This window comes from Pseudopodoces humilis, chromosome 13 (genome assembly GCF_049639895.1).
Source record: "Pseudopodoces humilis isolate 2021_Gansu_Grassland_sample_001 chromosome 13, ASM4963989v1, whole genome shotgun sequence".
In the NCBI taxonomy this organism is placed as follows: Eukaryota; Metazoa; Chordata; class Aves; order Passeriformes; family Paridae; genus Pseudopodoces; species Pseudopodoces humilis.
Genome location: NC_142212.1, coordinates 14,416,963 through 14,433,081, shown reverse-complemented (window position 1 = coordinate 14,433,081; position 16,119 = coordinate 14,416,963). Strand labels below are relative to the sequence as shown.

At 48.1% G+C, this 16,119-nt stretch overlaps 1 protein-coding gene across 4 annotated transcripts in view; it reads left to right on the top strand.

Annotated features, from left to right (window-relative positions):
• The window catches only part of PRICKLE2 (prickle planar cell polarity protein 2), a 103,038-nt gene that overhangs the window by 55,312 nt on the left and 31,607 nt on the right, over positions 1-16,119 (top strand). For 3 of the 4 annotated variants that reach the window (XM_088061926.1, XM_088061927.1, XM_088061929.1), the window contains one exon: positions 15,359-15,542. In XM_088061926.1, the coding sequence (XP_087918052.1) occupies positions 15,359-15,542 (184 nt within the window). Of the gene's footprint in view, positions 1-5,215; positions 5,645-15,358; positions 15,543-16,119 lie in introns of those variants that run through there. The other variant, XM_014251844.2, reaches the window with a different exon arrangement.

Below are 16,119 nucleotides of genomic sequence, written 5' to 3'. Positions count from 1 at the left end.
AAAGGGGAGAAAACCACAGGAGCATCTGGATTGTTCACATTCGGTTATAAATTTGATTTCAACGTATAAAAGTAAAAAACATATTAGTGCTGAGTGGAAGCTGGAGGCTATGAAAGCCTTATTGTGTTAAGCTCTCTAAAGCTTCTTACATTAAGGTGATTAAAAAAAAAAGAGAGAGAGAAAGAGAGGAAGAGATAGTGATTGATGAAACCCTGTTGTTGGTGTGCTCTGTGTGTCATCCCAGGGTGTGCTGAGGTAGGGACAGTCGGTGGGTGAGGGTCCTTTTGGGGTGCCTTGCCATGGGGGGGGTTGGGGTACCAGGCAGTGATGCTCAGGAGTGTCAGCACAGCGTGCTGATCATCCCTGCATTTGTGTGGTTCAGAGGACACGGGCAGCACAGCATGAGCTCATGGCCATGCCTCAGTGTCCAGCTCTGGCTGTGCTCCAGAGGGTGCCAGCCAGGGTCAGACCTGTCTCGCTGGGTGAGTTGGTAGGAAACACAGAAAATTGTCTCTAAAATCAGCCGCAGTGCGTTTGGGCTGCACCTCCCCTTCTGCGTCAGCTACTGCTGGGCTCGATGGTGTTTTAAAAACTAAATTCCTCCTTGTAGACTGACAGCACAGATCCTTACCCATGGTTCTGCCAAAAATGAATGGAAGGCAGCAGTGGTGACAGCCAGAGGAGTGGGTCTGTTGTGGTTGGTCTCAGGCAGCAGCCACGTGAGGAAGGTACAAATGGCAGCCCCGAGGAAAAGTGGAGGAGGCCAAGTTTGGGAATTAATGATCTGCATCTGATGTTGGTCTCTCTGCCTCTCTCACTATCCCGTTTTCCTTTGCAATAAGACATTCCTGCTTCTAGCACTGAGAGCTGTGAGGAAGCATTTGCTGCCTTGCTCAAAAAGAGTAAAGAAAGAATGGAGCTTATCCTCATTTAAAGTCCTGACCTGTATTTCATGACTCAGATTCTCCGAGGAGCTTTCCCCATATCTTGAGCACATCCTTGTGTGTCTTCTGAAGAGCCAGGTATTTGGCTGGGCAGAGTGGGGCCCTGCCACACAGGGTCATTTCCCTTCCCTGTCACTAACAGATTTTGCAGTAATTTTGCCTTTCCCGTCCAGTGCTTGCAAAGCTGTGCCCTCTCCAGCCTGTTGTTCTGCTGCCCATCACTGCCTTGTGCCCAGGAACCACACTGGGCTCATCCTATGCTGGCACAGGGCTGGGAGCACTGGCTCTGCCAGTGGAGATTGCTCTGCAAATTACAGGGTGAGTGTGGGAACAGAGTGGGAAAAAAACACTGTAGTGTCCAATTCTGCATTTCTGTGGTTGGAAAGAGCAATGGGAAAGTAATCTATTACTGTGCCTGTGGCTGTGAGCCAGGATGGACTCAGTGGTGGTGGAGGGGACCTGCAACCCCCATGGTCCAGGACAGGCTGGTGGTGTGTGATGTACAAGGGACAGTCTGTGTCCCTGTGGGCAGCATTTTGGGGTGGCAGAGTCTGAAGCCTCTTGTGACATCCCAAGGCAGCAGTGCTATCCAGTGCCCTGATATGCTGCAGCAGAGGATGCTCACTAAATAATTCAGAAAGGCAACTTGATCTGACATTCATCAGGTTAGTAGCCCAGTGACCTTGAGGACAGCAGTCTGCTGTTGCTGCGTGTGGCTCTGCTGTGCAGCCCATTGTCATCAGGAGAGTCAACATTGTCACATGGAACCCTATTGATTGACAGGCAGTCAATACATCAAGGTGATAAAACACAGCATTTATGAAACACGGGCTCTTGCAATGATTTGTTAAATTAGCCGTAGGTCTGAGTTTGTGCAAATGGCAGAAAGTTTAGAATTGACTGGGTTAGGCTCTTTGTCATTAAAACTGTTGACAAAGGGAGGAAAGATGGTGCTACATTTACAAGCAGAGCTGTCTGTCACACATCCCTGCATTGAAGCAGGAGCTTCCCGCTCTTGATCTTTCTTTATTTTAGTAGCTTTTTACTTCTGGTCTTTTACTTCATTGCTGGCAGTTACCAGCATCCATCCTTGTAATGGTGCAAGTCCTTCACCTAACCTTTGATAATGTGCTCCACGGCTCACTATTCTTCTTGCTGCCTAATGAAACACCCATTTCACCTGCATAATGTGCAGAATCCGTCAAGAAATCTTGTGTGCCTTCTGGAGTTATTCCAACACATGACCTTTTCACAAGCCTCACAGTAGGTAATGGTAATATGGAACAATTGCCAGCAAACCAGCAGCTTTCAAAGCAGGAAGGCTCATTTCCATTTCCCTGAGACAGTTGTGTGTCCAAACGTTACACAGCTTCTGATCTGATTCCTTGTCTCAGAAGAGGCTGTTCGTTGGATTTTGTGGATATTTAGATTTGCAAGTATTAGAACAAGAAGTCTGTCAGGAGCCATGACAATCAGAGATGCTGTTTGGAATCACAAAGCTCTTCTGCTCACAGCTAGCCCTGCAGCTGAAGTGTTACAGACATTGGTCTACTAATTTTTTACTTCAGTTCATGGTTCTTACACCCATTTTATCTTTGTGCATGAGCTTAGACTGAAAAGTTTGCAGTTGCTGGTATGATCCCTTTGTGCAGATGATCAGTTGGCCAAGAAAGCCAAGCAGAACTCACTTTTAGGATGGTTGGTTGTGTGAGGATGACACTGGCACGTGTCCTGGGCTGGGATCGTGTCAGGTTGGTGCAGGTGAATGAAGCTGCCATGGATGGTGACACAGAGGGTGTTGTACAAGTGTGGGGTTGGACACTCTGCCTTGCCAACCCTTCCCCTGAGGGTGAGGCCGGCTGACAGAGACCCTTGGAGCACAAATAGAGACTTGAACCAAAGTGTTTGCAGCTTCAGGGCCTTTCCTCCTTGAAAGTTAATGCCAATAAAGTCAGACATTTTTACTCATGTTGGGTGAAAATTAGTGCCTACAGGATGTGCCCTATGGAGCAGGACATGTTCCTTGTGCCGTTTGTAGCCCCGAGTCACTGCTGCGTGCTTTTAGGGATATGTTTCCAGGGAACACATGTAATTTCTGCTCTGCAGCATTTCTGCTCAACATTATCATTTTATAAGCAGGCTTCTTTGTTTGCTTTTGCCCAATTCAGTTTTGTCTCATTCCCTTTGTGTTGTAATGAACATGTTCTGAGTTTAAGAGGAGAAGTAAATCATGCTGGGGCCATGGCACGTTAACCACGGGGAGGCAAGATTAACAGCCTGCCTGCAGTGCTGATTCAGGCTGGAAGGGGCAAAATGGGCCACTTTTTAGGAAGCTGAAGGATCAGGGAAGATTTTTTCCTACAAGTTCTGCTTCTCTTTGTAGTTGGAGGAGTTGAAGGAGACCATTCTCAGCATTTGAGCCCTCTCCAGCAGAAGCCCCTGCTCCATGAAAGGAAGGTCTGATCTGGCTGGATGCACTAAGAGCCAGTGCTCAGCTCTTGAGTTTGCAGCTCAGACTGTTTATTTATTTACTTATATTAATACAAATGGAAAAAAAAAAGAGGGTTCAGAGCTCTGCACATTCTTGGTTTGTCCCACTTGGCCAAGTAAGCTGGGGAGACTCTTAGAACTGGGCTGGTTTGTCCCAGCTGAAGATCTCATCCTTGAGATTTTGAGTCTAATTCCATGTAATTAAACCTAATTTACAAGCCTTAATAATAACAACAATTTAAGGCATTTGAGGCTGCAGAAGGACTCACAGCTGTAGTTTCTGCATCCTTCTGTGTTCTGAAAACATAGCTAATATTGCCAAAATCCAGGGCTCTGAAATCTGGAGTCAGGCATCAAAAGTCAGGAGCATGCAACAGAATGTTAAAGAAACTTCCCAATCTGACATTCACGAAACTCTCTGGCAGTCACACTCCCAAGGTCAGAGACTTTGTTCCCTTCACAGCAGCAGCTCCAGTGAGCCAACGAGAGCCCCACCTGGCTTCCCCACACACCCCACTCACAGCCAGACCAGGTTTCCTCACTGGTTCAGCCCAGGTTTCCCATAGCAGTCTCCGATGTCCTGGTCCATAAAGGCATTTATTCCCAGAGCAGCAACACAGACATAGCCCAAGCTGGTGCCTCCAAGAAGAACCCTCCAAGAGAGGAACTCCTGGGCTTTTATCCTCTCACAGTCTACCCAGGCACAAGATTTTCATGGCCTCTGGTCCTGGGGTTCCACTCAGAGTTTAAAGTGCATTTCAACCTCCATCTCGATCTGCATTTTGCAAGCCCAGCTACCTGGACCAGGTGTATTCCTCAACTATAAGCGCTGTGTGTTGGGAAAGTTTTATTTGCTTTCTGTAGGGTTTTTTTTGAGTCCACAGAAACTAGTTTTTTGAATTTCACTTGCTTTTTGCAAATGGCAAAAATGGAGAAGTACACTGTCCTCCAGATGACTCAAATTATTCATTTGTGACCACCAAATTCCCAAACAACAGACTTGAGGAGCAACAGATGAGATTTGGCAGCGTAGCTCCTTCCCTGCATTTTCTTTTCCAAGGGGAAGGAAACACAGGGGGAAGAGGCTTAGCATCCCCGTTGAGGTGGTGTATTCCTGGGGCTCACAGTACTCACCTGAGACACACATAAAAAGGTGTGAATCGTTCATCTGTCGTGGCCATGTGAGAGAAAATGTATTAAAATATGCAGTGACCAAAATGCCACACTAATACCTTGTATTCCCCAGAATATTTAGCCTTGCTGGTCACAAGCATGCTGCGTCTAAAAACCAGTAGGGAACCATAGCAAACTACTGTAGAAGATAATTGAGAGGGCACCGAAAGGCAGGAGAAGAGCGATAAATTGCTCGGAGCCAGCGGATCATTGCGTTAATAGCCCGCGTAGCTAAGACGCGGTTCCTGAAGTTTGACAGCAAGTTGAGGTTCGGTCAGCACCAAATAAGAAGAGAAGGATAATTAGTGTCTTCACACCATTCAATTTGGGCTGCTGGTGTGAAGCCAACTCTTTGAAACACGCAAGCGAGCGAGGAGTATGGTTTTTTTTTCCCCTCTCCCACTGCCCAAGCAGCCTGGAGGATTTATTGATTTGGGAGAGCGGGCTGATTTCCATGTAAATAAAGGGGGGGTGGCCGGGCCGCGGCGCCGGGCCGGGTGGGATGCGGTGGCTTTGGCTTGCTGACATCATTGCTCATTAACATGCAGGAGAGGAGAGCAATGCAACAGCAGAGCCCCGCGCCGCTCCCGCGCCGCCAATTATTCTCCGTGGGCTGCATCGCTCCTTGTTAATGCCCTGCGCTCGGCGAGCAAATTGGACATCCTCTCGCCACCTCCAAGGGTCACTTAGTGAAAGGCAGGCTGGAGGGGGGGAGCTGCCGGATTCATTCGGATTGGGAGCAGAGAGGGAGGGACCCTCCGGAGCCGTATTTCAAAGGGAGGCAATTGAGGCGAACGCTTCAGACGCGGGGCAGGAATGGCACGTTTTTCCAGGGCAGCTTTCCTTCGGGAACGCGCCGGGATCGCTGCGTGCCTGCTCTGAGAGGCTTGGGGCAGAGCCGGGAGCGAGGGATGCTTTATGGCACTGCGGTGCTCGGGCTGGTCCTGCGAGCAGCCCTCCGGCTCCGGGCACAGCTAGGACAGCCGCCCAGCACCAGAGATCCTTCCCTCCCGCGCTGGCACTGCCAGCGGGAACAGGTAAGGAGCTGCCTTTGGCCGGCGACTTCACATTTGTCGGGGATTTTTAGAAGGGATAGAAAGTAGAAGGGAGGAGGAGGAATGAGGAGCATTCCATGGATGCACGCAGCTGCGTGCTAACTTTGCTCAGTCTGCTGCTGGTGGTGAGCTGCGTGGGGCTGCGCTGTTTTTCCAGCCTTTGCTGTTCTCTGTGTTTATGGATGTAAAAGGTTAATTGGTAAATTGTATTTCTGCAGCTGCAGGACGTCAGAGAGAAATGCTGATGCTATTGTAATGGAGTTCTCGTTTTAAAAATAATCAGGAAGGCTCAGCTGGCTCTAACAGGAGTTAAAAAATCTTCATCTCTCGGTGTTAATTGTACTGCTCTGGTAAATGCAGCTCCTAGCAGCCTGGGTTCTCTGCACGTTTTCTAAGCAGACTGCATGCAGGCTGGGGCTGTGAATGAGGACGTTGCAGTTCAGATGTTTATTTTGGTGGTTTTGCCTTCCTGAGAATAGGAAGTTTTAAAGCAATAATCTTTCTAAGCCCTTGTTGTTTATGCCAGAATGCCAAACTATAAACCAGCCCAGTACTGCAACCTGGGGGTTATGTTTTTCAGCGCAATCTTTTCAAGTCCAATTTCCCTTTTTTTCTTGTTCCTTGAACATTTTAAGCAGATGTGACACAGACGTGACCTGTGACCGTGGAAAGATTTTAATCCAGTTACTCTTTGTTTTCTAGTCATGATTCTGTGGCGGTGCTAAACAGGGATTGAATCTTTTTGAGCAGTTGAGGATTAGCGCTGGACAGAATAATGCCAAAATAATTATTTGGACCAGATGCAGTGTCATCCTTTCAGTTTTAGCCCTCTTATCTTGTAACTTATCTGACTTATTTTCATTCAGCGATTATTTCGCCTGCTGTGGGAGCACTTACATGTCTCGCATCACTGCCTTGTGTTTATAAGGGTGCTGGCTTGAGCCCGTGATAAAGATTTGTAAAGTAAAACTGTCTGCAGCTAACAAGATTATATTTTGCTTCGTATTTTAATCTTCTCCCGTTGCGTGTTTCCTGCCAGCCAGACTGGGCTTAGCAGAATGACCCAGTCTTGCGCATTTGCTGTTGGCAGCCTGGCTCGGGCTCAGCCAGCGCAGGCCGGATCAGGCTGGCAGTGTTTGCTTTCACAGGTCAGGATTGCCTCCCTCACGAGACACCAGCTGAGCCTTAACTTTTGAAATAATGACAATTTTCAGCCTAGCTCATCCTGCTTCTGAGCGCTTTGCCTATCAGCCAGGTTTTTTCCCTTTAGGATGCACGGCCTGGGAGATGTTTGGATTGCAGCATGTTTACTGGTCCCGTGGTTTCTGCTTGTCATGCTGCACATACAAACCGGTGAAGGCCCTTAAAATAGCACGCACAGCCCTGGGGCACGTCGCTGGGAACTCACTTAGCTTAGCTAGTCTGGAGTGATGGGCTTCGAGCCTGGAATGGGGTGGGGGAAAGAGAGGGGCAGGAAGATAAATACTGCCTGTGGAGAGCCCAGATCTCTTTCCAGCAAATTCAAACCTGAGGAAACAGTGAAGATCCGCATCCTGAAGAGAGACAGGTTTCTCAGTGGACAGCTGGGTTTGGATCCAGGGTGCCAGAACCCCAGGCTTGGGATTTTAATCTTCAGTTAAGAACAAAGCAGAAAGGACCTCCTGTGATAGAGATCTGCATCTTGTTCGGCTGAAAAGCCACCCAATGCTATCATTAAAATCTGACAAGATAACCCTCAGGGTAGAGCAGGGCTTTGTCACACAGACCACATTGGCTCTTGGATGGGGAGCCCAGAGGGAGAGTTCCTCAGGGCCCTGCTGTGCCTGCCCTTTCACTACCTCCTGTCCGTTCCCCATGAGCCAGAGGCCCCAGTGGTCTCTGGGATCCTTGGGGTTGGGGTTGTCCTGCCACGGGGGACACCAAACCCTCTTGGGTGTCCACAGGTCCTGCATCTGCCCATCCTGTACCTTCTTCTGCCTTTTATAATCATGAGCTTGGCTTCAGCACTGTTTGCCCACCAGCTTCAGGGTTATTACTGCTGATGCTGAGCCTGTTCTTCTCTTCAACTTGTAAACTAGTGCTTTGCATTTCTTCTCCATGACTGGGGAAAAAAAATATGTGGCTATTGCTGTTTCTAAAGCTAGACCTTTAAGGAGAAAAAAACCCCTAATATAAATATGCTGAGAGTAATGGTAAGCCTGTGAGCTGGCAGACTGCCTCCATCGTCTTGGATGTGAGGGAGCAGCCTGTTGGATGCCTTTTCTCCTGGTAGCATGGCTGGGCAACAGGCTGGGGCTCACTGCAGCTTCTTTTGCCTCTTCTCTCTCTCCCCTTTGTTTGATCTGCAGCTCACATGGGTGTAGCACTTTGCCCACTTCTGTCTAACCTCTATTAGAAAAAAAATAATTTAATCTTCTGCAAAATATCCTGAGAGAGCCAAGTTGAGAGTTCTTCTGAGAGCTGCTGAGTTATTAATATCCTTTAATTTAACCATCTCATTTCTATGCATCAGAATTTTCACAGTTTGTGTTGGGGGTTGTGGCTCATGGGAGCAGCCGGGCAGTGTGGTTCAGGTCAAGAGGGTGTTTCAACACCCCACTGCTCTTACCCAGCTCATGAGGAGAAACTGGAGCCCAAGCAGGGAGCTGTGTCCAGTGCAGAGCACTGGGGTGCACCTGGGCTCTCCAAAATGGCCTATGATGCACCCCAGATCCCCCACGGTGGTTTAGCCACAGGCTGGAAAGGTTGGTCGTGTTTTCATTCTCATCCTGGGATGTTGCTGCAAGGTCTGGCCACAGCTTTGGTCTGTGGTTCTGTGATTCCTTGTTTGCCTTAGAGGGCACCAGACAGATCAGATGAGGAATTTGGGGGATCTGTGCATTGTATTGTGTTTTGTCCTAATTTCTTGGTCTGCTTCTGGTGTGCTGGTGGTTGTTCTCTGCCTCAGACCACAGCAGGACTGGGAGCAGCTTGGAGGCTGCCCCAGGCCATGCCTCAGGGAAGCAGTGGTTTGGGAACAGGGCAGTGGGAACCCACGGGCAGATGTTCTACCTGCTTGTGAAAGGGATGGTTGTGATCCATGATGGAAACAGAGCAAATGGAAAATCCTCAAAGGCTGCTTTTGCTCATATTTGGCTGCAACTGACAGTGCTGGAGATAGTTATTTTTTTATTCTTCTTTTTCATAATTAAGCAAGAATAGCTTTTGCATTGGTAAAGGATGAGTTTTAAAAATAAAATTATTCTCCAGCCTGAGGCCAAGCATGGACAAATCAGCTAGAGAGATTTTTTCCAGGAGGGGAAATGGGCTTTGTCATAAAAGCATCAGTACAATCCTGGATACCTTCACTGCAGCTGTGGGCACTGCAGGGGTCAAGGGGAACTACAGATAAAACAATATTGTAAAGAAAGTTGCCTTGAGCAGATCAAGGGGGGAGACAAGAGAAGATGGATGGGGAAGATGGAGAAGAGTCTGATTTGCAACTCCTCCATCCTCTTAGTGTTTCCCCACCTACTGTGGACCTTCATGCAGATAGATGGGTGGCTACACGTGCTCTTCCTGTGGCCTTTGGGGGGACTTGTATCTGTAGGATGCAACCAGTTTGGTTGCTGGATTATTTCTCTCTTCCTTGGTTTCCTGGCATTACTGTTCTGCCAGCTCTGTTGCTACCACCTGATGTTGATCTGTCAAGCCAGCTGTTCCCACAACATGCTGTGTCGAGTGTTGGCATCCCTTGACTGTCCTTGCAGGCCACCAAAGGCACCTTGTCCTCAGACTTTGAATTCCTGCTGTTGTAGGTAGCCATGTCTAATTCACCTCCTCCTCCTGCATCACAGTGGGCAGGTAAAAGCTTTTGCTGAGCTTCCTTTTCAACCCAGGTAACACAGAGTCCTTGCAATCCATTCCCACTGATAGATTTGGTTCAGCTGCAGTGACTGGAATAGCTGGGAAGTTGCAGAAATGTTCTATCTGGAGAGATGCCCCTTTGTCACTGATTTCCATGGGACTTGAGGTTATGGGCAGTAGCTGGATGGGGACCATTTGGTTCAAAATACAGTGTTAGAGAAATTGGAGAAAGAGGCAGAACTTCAGCCTGAACTGTTTGGAGCACAAAATTTGGGGCTCCTCTGATGTTTAGGAAGCCCATGGGGAAGCCACAGCTGGGTGCCGGTTGTGGTTGCTCCGTGCCTCAGTTTCCCTGTGCTGGAGAAGAGCTGCTGGGCTCTCACTATGGCAGTGAAGGACTGTTAATTTTTCCTTATAGGTAAATGTTTGCCCTGCCTGGGGGGTCTTGAGAAACGGGTCTGTAAAGCTGGAGTTCACTTTGGATGGGATGGGAAGATGCCTCATTAGCTCTCCATTGAGGGGAGGACATAACAGGTAGGGATATTAAGACACCCTTGTTAAGAGACTCAGGGGTCATACCAGCTGCCCCAAATCCTGAGCTACCTTTCCCTTTTCCAAGAGGTCTTGGGATTTTGGGATTTACTGACAGCTGACCCAAAAGCCTTATTGCAGTCAGAATGATGGCACGATGCTGAAGAGAGATCAGGCTGCCATATATGTCTTAAGCCAAATGAGAAGGGAATTGTCTGTCTGCATTTACACCCCCCATCCGAGCAGAGCAGACAATCGCTTTTTTGAGGGATTCCAAACCTTGCATGTTAATGTGTGCACAAATGCATGCAAATCCTGTATTAGGGAGCACAGCAGAGGCATTGCATGGTCGTGCACGGCCATGGCATTTGGGCTCCTCGCTTTGTCTGGAGAGGGAGCTGCTCCCTGATACAGCCCATTTATTTCCATCCCAGAAGAAGCAAGTGAGAAGCAGAGATAAGCACCCGCTGGGGGTGATAAGGGCTGTTTACCGAGTTCCTTCTTTGTCCAAGAGGAATTTTAACATTTCTGCCACAATTTTAAACTCTGCCTTCATTCCTGCTGTTGCTGGGAGGCGTTGGGCTCTGCCCTTTCTCAGAATATCCGTGGGTCCCAGCCTGGGCAGGCTTTGCCTCGGCGCTGTTTGCTGTGTTATATTCTGTATACCCACCTGCTAAACAGGAAGAGACGAGCTTTGTGGCCAAGAGTTTTCCTGCAGGCAGGGTTATGCTGTCCTCAACATCCTAGGGAGTCCCATCCTGCCTGTGCACCCCAAAGCCTGACACTCAGGCTGCTCCCTGCGAGAGGCCAGCTTACCTGGCTCCTTTGCTGGAGCTACACACTATTGGCAAGGACACCCTTTGCCTTGGTCACAGGCTGCCCTCCATCTCCCTTCCCTGACTTTTTAGTTCTGCTCTTGCTTTTCCCCAGTTGGATTCAGCTGTTTTTTCACAGCAGGGAGACCTCATCTCTCTTCAGAAAGCTGGGGTCACACTCACAGCTCTCTCCAGAGCCTCTTGCACAGCACTAGTGTTTTCAGCATGGTTTAGCTTTTTTTTTTTTGTGCCATTGCTGAGATGAAAGGGCTGAGGGAGGCTCCAGAGATGGCAGAGGCTGTGCTTTGCTAACAGGGTTGTACAACAAGGGGCTGCCTCGTCCCAGAGACCTCGTGGGTCAATTGGGTTTGTGTCAAAATCCTCGTAAGTGGACCGAAGCTGGGAGTGTACTTCTGCATCCCAAGCAAGAGGTTCTTTGAAGCCGAGTTCTCTGCTTGGTGTGTTGGGTCCTGTTTGCTTTAGATTCCCCTTGTGTGCCTGTTTTCATCTGTGGAGAGAAAAGGGCTGGCATGGAGTGGTGGATCACCTTCCTCCTGCACCAGTGTCTGGGTAGGGATGTGAACAGGAATAGGCTTAAAGTCTCCTCTGAGGAGAGGACTTGCCCACTGTGCCAGGAGCACCACGTAAAAGCAGCCAATGCAAAATAAAACACATCCATCTTGTAACTTAGCTGGCCTTGAGGAGAAGAAATTTTTCAGTCTCTTTCTGAGACGTTGCTGCTTTGTACCATGTGAAGTCAATTCAAGGCAGGCTCCTTTCCAGCTAAATCTGACACCAGGAAATGTTCTTTTTCTCCCCATTTGCTTCCCGCCGTCCTGGCCCCACTAGAGGACAGCTCTGTGTGCAGCTCTGTGCTGAGCAGCCCCGCCGATGCTCCCCAGCCCGTGCCTCCTGCAGCAGCCTGCCTGCCGGCTGGCTCCCCCTTGCCTCTCCTCCCTGTCCACAAGCTACAGCTGCTTAAAAGCTCCTTTATTCACCCTCTGTGCTCAAAGCCAGTCGTGCTGTCAGCCATCATTGTTTCCTCCCCAGTGCTGGTGATACCTCTGAGTCACCAGGGCAGGTTCTTCCCTGAGCCAAGCCTGCAGACCTGGGATGAGAGCAAGATGGAAAGGCTCATGAATGAAGATGGGATTTCCAGACAGTGATTGGTGTTAATTTATTCTTGCTAAAAAATCCCCACTTGTCTACACTCTTCTCAAGTTGTGCAAGGCTGCACAGGCAGCAGAGGTTGTTGCTGAGGCTTTGGTGGTGGTGAGGCTTGAGAGCCACACCGATGGGTTTCCCTTGGAGGAGGTGCCACCCCAGGTGGGCAGCAGCTCCTTGTCCAGGGTAAGGTGTGTGACACACTGATGTGCTGAGCATCTCTGGAGGCTGTGCTGTGACAAATGAGCTGCTGCTGGCAGGAGCAGCCAGGCAGGCTGCTAGCCATGGCCCTGCTCCTCTCCAACACCCACCAGCTCTCTGCTGTGGCACCCACATTGTCGCTGTGGTCACCGCAGGCACCGCGAGTGCTGACACGTGCGTTGTCTTGCTTTGTGCTGCTCTGCTCTGAGCGTGGCAGGGGAAAACGTTTCTTTTTCAATTTCATCTCACATTTGAAATGTACATTCTGATATTAAATTTTTGCTATGGGGAATTATTTTTAATTATAGTGCGCTGGAAGATGATAAAATAAAGTTGAGTAAGTGAGACATATGTGAAGAAGTCATGGAAACCTGATCATAGGCGTGGAAAGACACTCCTAGGACACTGGGTATTGTTCCCATGAAACAACATATCCTAATGTAAAGAAAATTGTAATTAAAGCTGTTAATCATCTGCTTTTAATGAGGGGGGAAAAGCTGAATATCTCAGAGGCAAGATCTGGAATTTTGTATAGTTTGCCATGGGAGGTGGCAGAAACCCCACGCCTGGAGATGGTCAAGTTTTAATGGTGCAAAGTTGTTCTGGCTTGGGGACATCACTACTGAGTAGACAGGCTACCTGTTTTCATCCTTTGCTTGTCTGACCAGGGAAGCCACTCACTGGCAGTACTTGCTTGCCTGGGATGGGGCAGGAGAGAGGGTGGGGTAAACCAGCTTCCTGACCCGGTCCTCAAGCTCCTTGCTGCACATGGTGTGAGCTGGGGGAGGGTGGGAGTGATCTCTGGGCTCTAACTGATCTTATATCTCACCTATTCACTCTTGGACACTGTTATTACAAGTCTTGATTTGTCTAATTTATTAAAAGCCAAGGCATCTGATGCTCTCCTGCCATCTCCCATCTCCTGAAGGGGATGTATCTGGAGTGGGAAGGAGGAAGAAGCCTGTGGGCTGGCTTTTTCCCTGTCGTAATGCTCATGCTCCCAGTGGACTGTTGGGTTTGTCTCCCTTTGAAACGTGATCAATACCCCAAAAGTCAAAATTTGGTTAAGTCCAGAACTCCCTTAGAACAACTAACTCCAGTGCCAAATCTGGGGCTCTATGAATTATTCTTAAAATCTTTCCTATTAAGCTGCTTTCAATCGTATCATGAAATGAGATGGAAACAGCAATGATACCAGTGACTTTGCTGAGGCAGAGTACCCCTTTCACACCCTTCCACGGTAGCTGATTAATTAAAATATTCACATGAAATGGTACCTTGATTATTTTTTAAGGAAACAGCCAGAGGTGATGCCGAGACTCCCCGACTGGACGCAAACCAGACGCTGGAGTGTGTGGGGGTTGCTGTGTGGTTTAGATCTGATGAAAGGCAGGAAATGGGAAAATCTGGCAAATCTCCCTGGCTTGACTTAACGGAGCCTCTTGACTTTTGCTAGAGTGCGTTTTTTGTGCTGTAATGGCCAAATGGAAATTTAGACTTGAAGCTGGATCCGAGCACCGCTATGCTTAGCTGGCTTGTGCACAGCAGTGAAAGAGAAGGAAAGGTGTTTAAAAATTCCAGCCTCCAGGTTTAACTATTGCTTCCCTCTGAATTTCTTTGCTTTACCGCAGAGCAGAGAAACCTGCAATGGCAACTGTAAATTTTCATTTGAATTTGTCTGGTACCTTATTATTTCTGAGATGTCTCCCTTCTGCTACCCAAGTGAAACCTTATCTCATTCCTCAGAAGTCAGTGATGCTTCATTAGTGCAAATTAATTCAGAATCCTGTGTGGTTGCTCTAAAATAGATACCGTTGACCCAGCCTGTGGAAAAGCATTGAGTTTTCAGAAATAGAAGCAAATTTATCAACGTTCCCTTTAACCTCTTTTTCTTTGTCAGGGGCTGTTTTCAGCCAGGTTTGTCCTTCGCTGTTACTGTGGCGAAGGGGTGTGATGATTAGAGGGATGAAACACCTGTCCTGTGAGGAAAGGCTGAGACAATTGGGATTGTTCAGCCTGGAGAAGAGACGGCTCTGTGGTGACCTTATCAGCCTTTCAGTACCCAAAGGAGCCTGCAGGATTGCTGGAGAAGGACTTTTTACAAGGGCGTATAGTGATAGGACAAGGGGGAATGGATTTAAACTGAAACAGAGTAAGTTTAGGATATTAGGAAGGCATTCTTTACTGTAAGAGGGGAAACCTTGGAATAGATTGCCTGGAGAACTTGCAGATGTCCCATCCCTTGAAGTGTTCAAGGCCAGGCTGGATGGAGCTCTGAGCAACCTAGTCTAGTAAAAAGTGTCCCTGCCCATGGATGTTGGAACTGAATGGCATTTAAGGTTCCTTTCAACCCAAACCATTGTACTAGTCTGTATTGTCCTTCCAGATAAAAGTTCAGGTTCAAGCCCATGAAGAAAATGTCCAAGGCCACAAGCTGCAAGAACAGCCCCTTGAAAGAAGTGTTAAGAACAACAGATATTTGCAGCGAATTAAGTTAATGGCTGTTGAATTGCAACCTGTGGGCTGCTCTTTCAGTTCTTGTGCTTTCCTCCCCGTGCTGCTGAGACTCAGTTGTGGCATGTACCACCGAGCCAGGTGGTTAAGATTCCATTGCAGTGTGACTGTGGGTTTTGTAGCCTCCCTTAATTTAATTTAGCTTTATGCGTTCAGACTATAATCAACTTTTATGCTACTTTAATAACTAAATTTATGCTATCAGCATGCTAAAGAGACTCGTCATTCACAGCTTCCCAGTCAATCCACCATTTCCCATTTTAGCAAAGTGCTCAATAGTCCTAAATTCAGTAATGACTGCAATTCTGACTGGCAAGTCACACCCCACCAGGCATGGCCTGTGCCTGTGCTGGCCTCTGGAAATACTTTGTGGTGCAGTAAAGGGACAAGCAATTGCATATCCCCAAACATTGGGCAGTCTGACTCAGATGGATTGTCAAGAGTTGTTACAGCAAATATGGACTTTTATTTCCTCCTCATAAGAGAGACAAATCCTGTGTTAGAAAATGCCTGAGGATAAGAAAGGGTTGAGTTTAGTCTCTGCAGGCCAGCGACTGGCAGGAATCAGTTTCTCATTGAAAGCACTGCTCACCAGCACATGTCTTTCTCTCTCCTCACCTTACAGGAAGATCTGCCTTCACTGTAAGTGCTCCCAGGAAGAGCACATTGTAACAGTTATGCCTCTGGAGATGGAGAAGACAGTCACGAAGCTCATGTTTGACTTCCAGAGGAATTCAACTTCTGACGACGACTCAGGCTGTGCTTTGGAGGAGTACGCCTGGGTCCCCCCCGGCCTGAAGCCTGAGCAGGTAATGATGACACCACCCAGCTAGCAGGAAATAATTTGTTTTGCATGTTCTCTGGAAATACTTTACCTGATTTTTCTTCTAGAGGTGTGAGCACTTGTTGCATGTGGTTGTTTCTGGGTGCACTAGAGAGACTTGCAGGGACGGGTCTGGTCTGAATGGAACAAAATGGAGCAAAACAAACACGTGATCCTTGCAGGACCTGTGGTTCTCTACGTCTGTGGATGTAATTGGTAATTGAGAGGGGGGAAACAAAAACCTCCAGGATGAGATTTCTTGTGGTTGTACAAGGGAAAAGACATATCTAATGTTTCAGTGGGAATAAAGTGATGGGACTCCAGTCCCAGGCGCTCAGTGCTTGTGTTCTGCCCTCCTGGACTGCTTCTCTCTGTGGTAAGTCCATGGCAGACAGTCAAAGCTGGTAGATAACTCTGAAAAATGGGCCAAAAGCTTTGTGGTTTGGGTTTTCCAAGCATGATGTTTATGCCGTACTGGAAGGAATAGCTTAAATAAAGCTCAAGTCTCTTGGTGCAGGATTGAGTGGGATGGATTAGACCTAAGTGTGCTGTGTGGAGCGTGC